General features: G+C 44.2%; 1 protein-coding gene and 1 long non-coding RNA gene across 3 annotated transcripts in view; both read left to right on the top strand.

Moving 5' to 3' along the window:
- The window catches only part of LOC134762154 (uncharacterized), a 28188-nt gene extending 20333 nt beyond the window's left edge, over positions 1 to 7855 (top strand). The window contains exons 2-3 of the long non-coding RNA XR_010141860.1: positions 5790 to 5983; positions 7678 to 7855. This is a non-coding gene — a long non-coding RNA (uncharacterized LOC134762154). The remainder of the gene's footprint in view (positions 1 to 5789; positions 5984 to 7677) is intronic.
- A 4453-nt stretch (positions 7856 to 12308) lies between these two features.
- Positions 12309 to 13364, top strand: part of TRIM44 (tripartite motif containing 44) — a 162898-nt gene continuing 161842 nt past the window's right edge. The window contains exon 1 of one of the 2 annotated variants that reach the window (XM_054523782.2): positions 12309 to 13228. In XM_054523782.2, coding sequence (XP_054379757.1) covers positions 12560 to 13228 — 669 coding nt within the window. In that variant the 5' untranslated portion in view covers positions 12309 to 12559. 2 annotated transcript variants of the gene reach the window in all.

Raw genomic sequence — 13364 nt, 5'->3', positions numbered from 1 at the left:
AAGATTGGACAGTCTTGCTGAGCAAGAAGAGAGGAAAAAAAAAAAAAAGAAGGGAGAAGGAACAGGAAAGAAGGAAGGCACTAGCCAGAAGGAAGTTGGACCCAAGAAAGTGAAACTATTGGTCTAAGAGGATTATTGGGAGACTAGAAATCTAAGGCTAAGGCTGCCTCCCTTGGTTAGTAAGACGACTGTACATCACTCTTTACCTAGGACAGTTCTGGTCTCCACCTAGTGTTCTGGCATGATTGTCAGCAGTGCTCCATTTCATTCTCAAGATATCCCAGTTGGGACAATAAGTCATATAGTGATCCTTTCAATCATGTTTCACTCTCAGCCCACCACTTCAAGTTTCAAGAAAGAAAACTAGGCACTAGATGCTATCATGAGTGCTGAGGACATCAGAGTCAACAGATACGGCCCATTCCCCCGCGGAGTTCACTGCACAGTAGGAGAGATACACGGCCACTTTACGATTTATGAAGCACAAGAACAGAGGCATTGCTGGGCACAGGGGTAGGCAGTGGTTGGGAGAGGAGATGAGGCGGTCATTACAAGACAGGGAACAGCAAGTGCAAAGCCATGGAGGCACGACAAAGCATGGCATGGTTTAGGGAACCATAGAAATGAATCACTCCTAATGCCAAATGCAATGAAAGATTCTGGACCCAAATTATTTTTCAGAAAAGGGCTATCTTATACTTGATTTCTTCCAAAGTCTCTCATTTTATGAGGTGATCTCTGGGTTACTTTATTTTAAATAAAATAAATTACCATTTAGGGAAGTAGACGAAATTAGTTGAGAGAGAGAGAGAGAGTATGTGTGTGCATGTGTGTGCATGTGCACGCATTCCTGGGCTCCCAATAATGCTTCCCAGAATAGCTGGGACTAAAAGAGGGAGCTCACTCACAACAGAGTCTCTCTCCATCCAGTGCTCTTTACCCCTCTGCCCTGCACAGCCTGAGAGCAGGGTTTGCTAAGAGGGAGACAGGCAAAGAGAGGAAAGCAGGCACACTGAGCCCAGAGCCCTAAGGACAGAGACAGAGAGAGAGAGAGAGAGAGTGGCGTAAAGACTCAGTATTATTCCTTGCCTGGGGTATGTCCTCAAAATCCTTAGTGGTGCTTGTCATTGTAAAGTAGCCTTTTAAAGACCACTTTTAAAAAGCCACAACATAGCACATGGCTACATTGTGGAGAATATATATATTCTCACCTATAAGGAATGGGTTTTTCTGTTTGTTTGTTTGTTTGTTTGTTTTGGTTGGTTGGTTGGTTTTGAGATGGAGTCTCGCTCAGCCCCGCCCAGGCTGGAGTGCAGTGGCACAATCTCGACTCACTGCAACCACCGTCTCCTGGATTCAAGCAATTCTCCTGTCTCAGCCTCCCGAGTAGCTGGTATTACAGGCACCTGCCATCATGCCCAGCTAATTTTTGTATTTTAGTAGAGATGGGGTTTCACCATGTTGGCCAGGCTGGTCTTGAACCCCTGAACTCAGATGATCTGCCCGCCTTGGCCTCCCAAAGTGCTGGGATTACAGGCATAAGCCAACTCCCCCGGCCTATGAGGGACTTTTAAAAAATGTCCTGTTGTTATATAAAGGTATATGTATGATTTGTGATAAAAATTCCAGTGGCTGCATCATTTCGTTTCAAAAAGTCCTATATTATAAACATTGTAGAAAGCTGTGAAGATGGTATGCCTTGAAAAGCTGTGTTCTGTGACTCAAAATGTAGCTCTAGTGATGATGAAGACACTGTCAGAACTGCCTATGAAGAGTTGGAATAAACTTATTCATGAAATTTGAGACACAAAAAGAATCAACGTTTGTAAATTAATATTTTATATAATATTTAATTTAAAATATATTTAACTAAATTAATACATGAACTATTACAAGGAGACACTAGAAATTTTCAGTTATATCCCCAAACATTTATACATTCAAGTTGGCAATACAAGTTTTCTTATATGATCATTTCATAAGAAAATGGGGGAATTACCTAATTTGAGGTCACCAGATGTTTCGCACATACGAAACATCCCCCTTGGTCTATGGGGAACCAAGGTGTAGAGTTGAGGGAGCTGCAAGAGATGAAGTTGGAGAGGTAAACAGGTGGTCAAATCAAGGAGGACCTTGCATACCATGCTGTGTTTGCAGTGGGCAATGGAAATCTAATGGATATTCAGAAGTTGAGTGTATCTTAATTAAATTTGCATTTCGAAAGAATGATTCTGATGGTAGTGTGCATGGTGAACAGAAATAGAAGAATGTTAACATATGCTCGAAATATAAATGCACTGGCAGCACTCATGGCCCTGTTTTGCAGGTGCATCTTCAGAACATAGGAGAGGGACTGGCCCATGGAAAGTAATCAACACTTATTTTATTGATTTATTTATTTATTTATTTATTTTTGAGATGAAGTCTTGCTCTGTCACCAGGCTGGAGTGCAGTGGCACGATCTCGGCTCACTGCAACCTCCACCTCTCGGGTTCAAGTGATTCCCCTGCCTCAGCCTCCCCAGTAGCTGGGACTACAGTTGCGTGCCACCACGCCTGGCTAATTTTTTTGTATTTTAGTAGAGATGGGGTTTCACCATGTTGGCCAGGATGGTCTCAATCTCCTGACCTCATGATCCACCCGCCTTGGCCTCCCAAAGTGTTGGGATTACAGGCGTGAGCCACTGTCCCCAGTCTACCAACACTTACTAAATGAATAAGTTAATGACTGAAGGAATGACCCACTCTGAAACTACCTATTCTCACTCCTCATCCCTCCCCATCAGAAGAGGCTGCCTCAGCGTTTTCAGGATGGCTCTTCCCCATTTTGACTATGTCTGTGGGCCCTCTGGTTTATCTGTGTTTCTTGAACTGAGGCCTCTTCCATCCTCAACTCCACTCCTCTAATATCTTGTCATCATTGCCTAAATAACTACTATGGCTATATGTTGTCTTAAAACTTTTCTGGAAATGTACCACTTTTAGAGAGCATACTTAGGGGAAATAAGTCACCTGTTACCTGTTCCTCACTCTCTACTCTTACCTACATCATTCTGGTACCTCCCACAATACAAATTTCTTTATTCATAGATAAGATTATAAATTGAGTCAAGATATTGAGAAAAATGCCTCACTCTATGGAGAAAAAAAGTTAAGTTAGACCCCTATCTCAAACCATATACTAAGGTAACTTCTAGATGGAACTTAATGTGAAAGGGAAAATCATAAAGATAAAGGAAGAAAATATTGGAGTGTATATGTATAATCTTGGAGTAGAGATAAACTTTTAAAACAGAATGGATTTGACTACGTCAGAACATAAGGTCTCTATTCAAAAAGGACACCACTATAGACAATGATAATGGACAGGTGACAGATTGGGAGAAGATACTTACAATATCTAAAACTGACCAGGATTAACTACCCAAAAGAAACAAGAAAATTCTATGAAAGCAATAATGAAATGTCAGAGAACTCAATCAAAAATAAGCAAAAGCAATGAACACGCTGCTCATGTAACAAGAATATAAAGAGCCATTAATCTTTATAAGTAATTGGAGACATGCAAAAATAATACAAGTTATCACTTTATACCCATTGACAAAAATTAGAAAGTCAGATAATACCAAATGTTGTCAAGGAGTGGATATCCAAGATTTTAACAATCTCAGCATTGTATTAAAAAAAAAAAGACAGAAATAGAAAGCATTTCTTAGTGCCATGTTTATGTAAGGACTAACACGTGCGTAAACAAAATAATTACACTTTTTAAAGATAGATATATACTCAAGGATATTTATCAAACACATTAGAGTGAGTTTCTGTGGGAAGAAGTTGAGGGAATGAGAGTGGGAGTCTGTAGATAAAAGAAAAATTAAATTAAATTAAAATTACATAAAATGAGATAACTTGCATAAACTAAAGACAGGTTATGATCTGAGTTGTATGATTAACTGGCCTATCTGCACCTGAGTTCCAAAATAAATGAATAAATGGAGAGAACGGGCCTTGGGGAGATTTTCCCTCATAATCCCTGATTTACAAGGGCAGTGCACTAACTGCTGAAATACAAAGACTTTAGTTACTTCCAGTCCAGAGGTGACCGCTTTTCTAACTGGAGTAATGGAAGGCAAATTTAGGGATTTTTCTCACTCCCAAAGAGGGCTGATCTCACAGATGATTAAGTGTCTGCCTCCATTCCCCGAAGCCCACTCGGGTAAAACCGAAGACCACCCCTAACAAAGCATTTTCAAGAAGAGGAGTTTGAAAACATCATTTTGCCAAAAAGAATGAGCAACACCCAGGGGTTAGGGAGCTGGCTTGGGGACCAGGCAGGAAGTCAGAGATTAACTCACAATTGACTGGATGTTCTTTTAAATCACTCTCTTGGCCTTTCGTTTACACACTGGTAAAATGGAAACTCCACTAGCAGAGACTATAGAAAGTGTCTGAAGAAAACTGAAACAACAATCAATGAAATCTTTAGAATTCTTACAGTGAATAAAATGATGAATATAAAAATGGGTATGTTATTATTGTTATAGTTACAGGAACTATTTAGCAAGTATGATACTCCATGAGTGTAATGAAAATGTCTTGATCAGGGCTTCTCTGAAGTTATCTTTACACATGCTTATTTTTTAAGGGATTGGGGTGTTTAGAGCATTGTAATGTTACCAAGAAGTGAAGAATTTGCTTGTAAGCACTGGATGAAATGAAAATATTCAGAAGGGAATTGGGCCATGGAATTATTTTGTATATCCCTCTCCAATAGGCTTCTGAGGAAAAGAGTCAGGCTCAGCCACTCAGCCATAAAGGCTTCATTCTTTATATTTTAGCAGGGCTGGGATGGGCAGGGAGATACTATATTTCACTGCACTGACTTTAATAGGATAAGATGTTAGCTAATATGATAACAGCATGAGATGAGATTCAGGTGATCTCAGGGGCTTGTTGGGGAAAATGAAATCAGTCACTGAAGTGACAGTCTAATTACATAAGAATGGGATCAGCTGAAGGGGTGCATTACCTTCCCTAAAGCAGTGGACTTTGAAATTCCACCCTGTTGTCTTTTCAATGTCTAAAGGTTTTTCTAAAATTAAATGTACTATGTTATGCCTCTTACTAAACTCGGCTCTTCTATGTGGCACAGGTGAAGGGGATAGAAATAGATTTCACACCTGGAAGGAAAAGACAGGTAAAGTTATTTAGAATCAGGCAATTAGGGGGGATATTAACCATTCAAACCACAGATGAATATGGTAATATCCAGTCTGAAAGATCTGAGTTTGAATCCCAACTCAGCTAGCTTCTGGCTGTGTAAACCTTAAGTTTTTCACCTCTCTGAACCTAGGTTTCCTCATTTTGTGTAGAGTTGAAATGTTAAAAGACTTAAGGGCTATCAGCCACGTAACAGCTGACACCTGTTTATTTAGGAATACACTATTTCTGGAAGTCTCACATGCACTCAGAATACAGCTGCAGCTGCAAACTGCCCTGTCCTCCACATCTGCCAGCTGCTGAGCGTCTTGGAGATGCCTTAGAGTCATTGCTACCTACGATGAGAAGACAACAGCAATGCCAAGTGTGATGACCAGCCCCCAAGATGACTCAAAGTTTTGGGGTAATTTGTTATTGTTTGGGCTCAGAAAATGATACCCCCAAATGAAGGCTTCAGAAGCACAAGTTTCTCTCTGACCTTCTCTAACTTTCCTGTCTCTAGCCCCTCATTCTCCCCCCGAGGCTAGCCATAGAAACTAGAATTCCTTTTTTTTTTTTTTTTTTTTTGAGAGGGAGCTTCGCTCTTGTTGCCCAGGCTGGAGTGCTGTGGCGCGATCGCCGGCTCACCGAAAGCTCTGACCCCAGGTTCACGATCGCCGGCTCACCGAAAGCTCTGACCCCAGGTTCAAGCCATTCTCCTGCCTCAGCCTCCCGAGTAGCTGGGATTACAGGCATGTGCCACCACACCCGGCTACTTTTGTAAGGTGAGTCGTAGACACCTGAACCTCTTTTTCCCAAAGCCAGTCATAAAACTTAAAAGTATTACTCCAACTTTCCCCCACATTTCTGCGTAAAAACTGGCCATAAAGAAATGATCTGACTTACTTTGCTTGATTGTAGGTCATAAGACCCCCATTCCAGAGAAAGTCCTGCCCTGTGTCTAGAAGGAAGGAATGTTGCACAGAAAGGCCAAGAGGAATCTAGACAGGCAGACCCTGCTGTCTCCCCACTCAGTCTGTTAGTGTTATCAGAAAGGGGCCCCGATCTAGACCCCAAGAGAGGGTTCTTGGATCTTGCCCAAGAAGGAATTCAGGGTGAGTCCGTAATGTGAAAGCAAGTTTATTAAGAAAGTAAAGGAATAAAAGAATGGCTACTCCATAGACAGAGCAGAGGGCTGTCGGCTGCCCACTTTTATGGTTATTTCTTGATTATATGCTAAACAAGGGGTGGATTATTCATGCCTACCCTTTTTAGACCATATAGGGTAACTTCCTGACGTTGCCATGGCATTTATAAACTGTCATGGTGCTGGTGGGAGTGTAGCAGTGAGGATCTCCAGAAGTCACTCTCATTGCCATCTTGGTTTTGCTGGGTTTTGTCCAGCTTCTTTACTGCCATCTGTTTTATCAGCAAGGTCTTTATGACCTGTATCTTGGGCTCACCCTCTATCTCACCCTATGACTTAAAATGCCTAACCATCTAGGAATGCAGCGCAGTAGGTCTCACCCTCATTTTACCTAGCCCCTATTCAAGATGCAGTTGCTCTGGTTCAAACACCCCTGACATTAGCATTAGATCATACCCTTTTTTCTTCAATCATATTTCTACATGGCTGTTCATACTTCATTGACCCTAAGTATAAAAATAGACAGTTTCCTCCTGTACTTTTGGGTCTTCATTCTGAAGACTCTTGTGTAGTGTAAAACTTATATTAAATAAATTTATACATCTTTTCTTCTATTAATTTGCCTTTGTTCAGGTGATTTTTCAGCAAATCTTCTGAGGGTGAAGTTTCCCCTCCCTTCCTACATTATGTAGCGATAGACAACTAACACAAATTTTATTAAAAAGAATAGTTTTTCCATAACAAAAACCTAAAATGTTGGAATGGTTTTAGAACTGAGCAGAGGGTAGAAGCTGGAAGGACTTTGAGGACAATGTTAGTGAAAGACTAGAGTCTTTGCCGGATGCAGTGGCTCACGCCTGTAATCCCAGCACTTTGGGAGGCAGAGGCAGGCACATCACCTGAGGTCGGGAGTTCGAGACCAGCCTGATCAACATGGAGAGACCCCATCCCTACTAGAAATACAAAATTAGCCGGGCGTGGTGGCTCATGCCTGTAATCCCAGCTACTTGGGAGGCTGACGCACGAGAATCGCTTGAACCCTGGAGGCGGAGGTTGCGGTGTGCCGAGATCACGCCATTGCACTCAGCCTGGGCAACAAGAGCGAAAAACACTAGAGCCTTTGTTGGTGAGAACTTAAAGGGAAATGAGGAACATGTTTTTGGAAACTGGAGGAAAAGGGTCCTTGTTATGTAGTGGCAGCAGTTTAGTAACATTGTCACCTGCAGTAATGTGCAAAGTAGAAATTGTGCCTAACCAGCTGAGTGTTCTAGCTAAGGATATTTCATGGTAGACTGTTGAAGGTGCTAACTGATGTTTTCTTGCTGATTATAGCAAAATGTGAAAAGAAAGAGATCATCTAAAGGAAGGACTTAAAAAAAAAATGCGGAACTTGCAAGTTTTGAAAATTCCCAGCTTCCCCAGATAGCAAATGATGCTACTGTGAAAAAATGGCTCCCAGGCAAAGAAAAACTCCAGGACATTCCCAGCAAAACATCATCAAATGATGAAGGTAAGAGTGCGGCCATAAAATCCTTTGTTCAGACCTCAAAAGGATCTATAGCAGTGATTCATAGAATCATTCAAACAAACCATAGAGCTTGGAGGAAATTTATAGTGTTGTGCTCTAGCAGTTTCACTGAGGGACTCTACAGAGTAAAGAAGGGTTTATCTTGAAAAGAGCTATATGTATAATTTTTGTCCAATGGTATGAACCCCAATTTGATTTATAGAAGATCCACAAAGCTTTCAAAACAATTCTTTGGCAGAAGCGCTGCCAACATGGACACACAGACAGAGTACAAAATGAAAAGTAGCCTTTGGACCTCCTAAATCCTACTTGTAGTAAGCAAATTGATACAATTACACAGCTGCAAACATGAACTACTTTTAATGGAAAAGGAAAGATGACTCAGAGAGTGGAATCAAGAGCTCAACGGGTGAAATAAAAAGCCATGGGGATTCATTCCTGAACAAGGAGTAGGTTTGAACCCTAATCAAACAGCTTCCAACATGTGTCTACCTGGATTTAAGGATTCTATGGGCCAGTGACTTCTCAGGCCTCCTGTCTTTCCTCCTTTCTGAGCAGGACTGTCTGTACCACTTATCTTTTTTATTTTTTTTTAGACAGAGTATTGCTCTGTCACCCAGGTTGGAGTGCAGTGGTGTGATCTCAGCTCACTGCAACCTCCGCCTCCCGGGTTCAAGCGATTCTCCTGCCTCAGCCTCCCGAGCAGCTGGGATTACACGCATGCACCACCACACCTGGCTAATTTTTGTATTTTTTTAGTAGAGATGGGCTTTCACCATGTGGGCCAGGCTGGTCTCCAACTCCTGATCTCAGACGATCCACCCGCTTGGCCTCCCAAAGTGCTAGGATTACAGGCATGAGCCACTGCGCCCAGCCTGTACCAGTTATCTTAAACCTGTCCCACCATTGCATGTTGGGGTGTGGGAGACATAGGCATTCAAATGAACTATACTTGAGGAGCTGCACTTAAAACACTATACCAAAGTGTTTCATCCACACCTGGTCCCAATTTAGATGACAGGACTCCAGACTTTGAGCTGATAATATAATGGGTTGAGACTTTTGGGGACCTTGGGAAGAAGCGAGTGTATTTTGCATTTGGGAGATACGTGAATCATTGGTGACCAAAGGGCAGAGTGTGACAGCCAACCTCCAAGATGGCCCCAAAGATTCCCATCTCTTGGTATTCAAGCCCTTGTGCAGTTTCTGCCCACACTGAATAGAGCTAATCTCTAACCAATAAGCTATGTACGAAATGATGGCATGTGACTTCTGAACTTAGGTCATAAAAGACATTGCATCTTCCATCTTGCCCTCTCTTGGATCACTTGATTTGTGAGAATTCAACTGCCCTGTCTTGAAGACATTCCAGCAGCCTTATAGAAAGTGGTGAGGCCTTTTGCCAACAGCCATGTGAATGAACCATCTTGGAAGCAAATTCTACGTTTGTAGGTAAGCCTTCAAGTGACGATAGCACAGCCAACATGTTTACCAAAATCTCTTGAAAGACCCTAAGTCAGAACCACTCAGCTAAGTCACTCCCAGAGTCCTGGCTCACAGAAATTATGTGAGATAATAAATGTTTATTGTTTTAAGCTGCTACATTTTGATGTCAGTTTCTATGTAGCAATAGGTTAATACAACAAGGGTGCTATTTGTGGACACTCCCAAAGATACTAATTCCTGGGGAATCAGATGGTTCGGATTTCTCTGCAGAGGGGTACAGAGATCTGCCTCATTGAGTCTGCCACACCTTGTCACCAGAAATTTATGAAGTCCCTTTTTAATAGTTTAATCTGGCCAGGTGTGGTGGTTCACACCTGTAATCCCAGAACTTTGGGAGGTCGAGGCTGGTGGATCACTTGAGTCTAGGAGTTCGAGAGCAGCCTGGGCAACATGGCAAAACCCCATCTCTACTAAAAATACTAAAGTTAGCTGGGCATGGTGGCACACACCTGTAATCCTAGCTACTTGGGAGGCTGAGGCAGGAGAATCGCTTGAACCCGGGAGGCAGAGTTTGCAGTGAGCCAAGATCATGCCAACGCACTCCAGCCTGGGCAAAAGAGCAAGACTCCATCTTAAAAAAAGAAAGTTTAATCTGTCTGCCTCTAAGACCCTCTCTCCACAGAGTTCTCAAGAAGAATTGTAAAGTGTCAGATACTGAACTGCACAGTATTATATTTTAACTTTCTGTCAGGTAACATTAAGAAGAAACAGTTAATAACAATAATGATGACATGACTCCCCTTCCCCTCATCAAAGACCCTGGATACAACAATGTCCTTTTAAGATATTGAAAAGGCCAGGCCTGTGGCTCACACCTATAATCCCAGCACTTTGGGAGCCTGAGGTGGGAGGATCACTTGAGTCCAGGAGTTCAAGACCAGCCTGGGCAACATAACGAGACTCCGTCTCACAAAAAATACCAAAACAAGTAGAGGGGCTTAGTGGCTCATGCCTGTGGTCCTAGCTACTTGGGAGGCTACTTGGGAGGACTGCTTGAGCCCAGGAGGTTGAGGCTGCAGTGAGCTGTGATTGCACCACTGCACTCCTGCCTGGGCAACAGAGAGAGATCCTGTCACCAAAAAAAAAAAAATAAAAAAATAAAAATTATTTTCATTGAAAAAAAGACTTTCTAAATGTGAGAACGTTATGTTTGTAAAGGCTAAGTTGTTTCCTTTTAAGCCTGGGGGCGGACAGGAGTAGAAATAACCAAGCAAGGCACACTTCTCACTAGGTATATTAATGTTGGTGTTTGAGTTGTCATTTGTTGAATTTTTTTTTTCAGAATGGTGCATCAATTCATGTTTCAAAAGCAGACACAGAAATAATTTCCAGAGAAATGAGCCAGGGGAAAACAGAAATGTGTATGGAATTGGAACAAAATAAACCTGATTTTTTTCAACATTCTATAGAATTGTTCTGAGGTTAAAAAGAACGGTTTCTAAAAAATAAATATCTAACAAAAGCTGCACAAAGATTAGGCATACATTATCCATGGAGACACTAAAAACTATTAAAAATTTTTTTTTACCCCACCTCATCCCCTGGTATGTTTGAGGAAAGCATCTGGAAATTCTAACTCAAAATCATCTGAGGGAATCAATGTAAAACAGACACCATTCCATCCCCTTTCATTCTTCTTAACACACCTCAGCCTCTCCCTTGACTAGATAAAAACGGAATTTTCCCTCTCCCAAATACAGTGCAAAACAAAAACTCTTCTGTGAATGGAGAGACATGGATATGGGGTAGAGGTGGAGACTTGGCTACATTACCAGCAGCCAGCCGAAAATGCCCTACGTGTGTAAAATATGTTCCTTCAAAGGGGCATTGTGAGCACTAAATACAATTTGTGCCAAAAATAATAATGAAAGCTTAGTGAATACAGTGCAGGCATCGTTACATTTAATCCACAAAACTACCCCATGAGGTAGATATTTACCGTTCTTTTCACTTTACATCTTTTTTAAAAAGTGGAAAACAAAATGATGAATTAACTTGTCCGTGGTCATAAAACTCATAGGTAGTGGCACCAGGATTTGGGGATCATCGGGCAAAGGATCTTCCAAAACCGGCTTTTAAAGAGCCACAAAAAGATGTAGCCGGGTTCTTGGCACTACAGTACTGCTTTATAAACAACAGTTCCTTTCCTTTCTCTTAGAGCCCAATGGGAATCTAGAGGGACACCTTACATAAAGGAAAATGACTGCAACCTGGACCTGTCACTCGACAAATACGGCCTTTCCCCACCTCACTTCACCTGACATCTCTGCCCAACCCAAGGCAGCTCTCAGAAAACCGCACAGAGGTTACCACCCCAGAAATTCTGAGATCCTAGGAGGTACGAATGCAAATAGACAAAGCACAGTATTGCTTCGGATCGAAAATATTTGTTTGCTCATCCTGACTCCGATTCCCCGAGCCTAGAACAAACATAGCCCTTCAGCACTCAGGAAATCCCAAGAGGTCAGGTTCAGTCTGGTAAACAACACTGTCCGGGCACCTTGCAGAACACTGGGGACTGTGACGGGCGGCGACAAATTGGTACAAGAGAGACTGAAATGCACAGGGACACCAGCCTAGTGGCCTTGAAAACTCAGGTTGACACTTCCAGGGAGGGAATGGGGGAGGCGGAGCCCAATTCCTGCCTCTGGAGAGAGTAAGAGACTTCCCCCATCCTCCTTCTCTCTCCTCCTCCTCCAAGGCATGCTGAGATTTGGAGCGGAGGAGCTGAGCCCCGCGGGAAAAACAGAAAAGGGTCATTGCCACTTTAAATGACTCAGGAAGTAAAAGGAGGCCTCCTGACGGGGAAAGGGAAAGTGGAACCGGGGCGGCGCGGGGGCCGGCGGCGGCCGCGATCTCGCCCGGGTAGCGGGAGGCTGAGCGGGCGGCGCGACGCGGGGGCCGACGGGGGCGCGGGTGGCCGCGCCGGAAGTGCCCTGCGCGGCAGAGGAAGCGCAGGGACAGAGCGGAGCAGGCCGAGCCGGCGGAAAGGCTCTTTGCTGCTCCGCCCGGGCAGGGGCTGCCGCGGCCCCAGGTCCCTCTTCGAGACGCGGCGCGGTCCAGGCGGGCGGCGACTCCCTAGGAAGGGACCCGGGGCGGGAGGAGGAAGTGAGGAGGCCGCGCGGAAGGAAGGCGGCGAGCCCCGAGGCCCCGAGGCCTTGGCCGCGTCACAGCACCCACATGGCCTCTGGAGTGGGCGCGGCCTTCGAGGAGCTGCCTCACGACGGCACGTGTGACGAGTGCGAGCCCGACGAGGCTCCGGGGGCCGAGGAAGTGTGCCGAGAATGCGGCTTCTGCTACTGCCGCCGCCATGCCGAGGCGCACAGGCAGAAGTTCCTCAGTCACCACCTGGCCGAATACGTCCACGGCGCCCAGGCCTGGACCCCGCCAGCTGACGGGGAGGGGGCGGGGAAGGAAGAAGCGGAGGTCAAGGTGGAGCAGGAGAGGGAGATAGAAAGCGAGGCAGGGGAAGAGAGTGAATCGGAGGAAGAGAGCGAGTCAGAGGAAGAGAGCGAGACAGAGGAAGAGAGTGAGGATGAGAGCGATGAGGAGAGTGAAGAAGACAGCGAGGAAGAAATGGAGGATGAGCAAGAAAGCGAGGCCGAAGAAGACAACCAAGAAGAAGGGGAATCCGAGGCGGAGGGAGAAACTGAGGCAGAAAGTGAATTTGACCCAGAAATAGAAATGGAAGCAGAGAGAGTGGCCAAGAGGAAGTGTCCGGACCATGGGCTCGATTTGAGCACCTATTGCCAGGAAGATAGGCAGCTCATCTGTGTCCTGTGTCCAGTCATTGGGGCTCACCAGGGCCACCAACTCTCCACCCTAGATGAAGCCTTTGAAGAATTAAGAGTAAGTATTGGGCCTTCAGAGCATAAGCCTAGGGGTCAGGACACCTGGGTTTCAACTCAGGTGGCCTGGCTGTGACCACATTCGCTTTCACTGGGTCCCTAAGAAGCTAGTCTTTCCAACTTTTTGGGAGCAGTTC

This window comes from Pongo abelii, chromosome 9 (assembly GCF_028885655.2).
Source record: "Pongo abelii isolate AG06213 chromosome 9, NHGRI_mPonAbe1-v2.0_pri, whole genome shotgun sequence".
Classification (NCBI taxonomy): Eukaryota; Metazoa; Chordata; class Mammalia; order Primates; family Hominidae; genus Pongo; species Pongo abelii.
The sequence above is the reverse complement of the archived record's forward strand: the minus strand, read 5'-3'. Positions and strand labels throughout refer to the sequence as shown.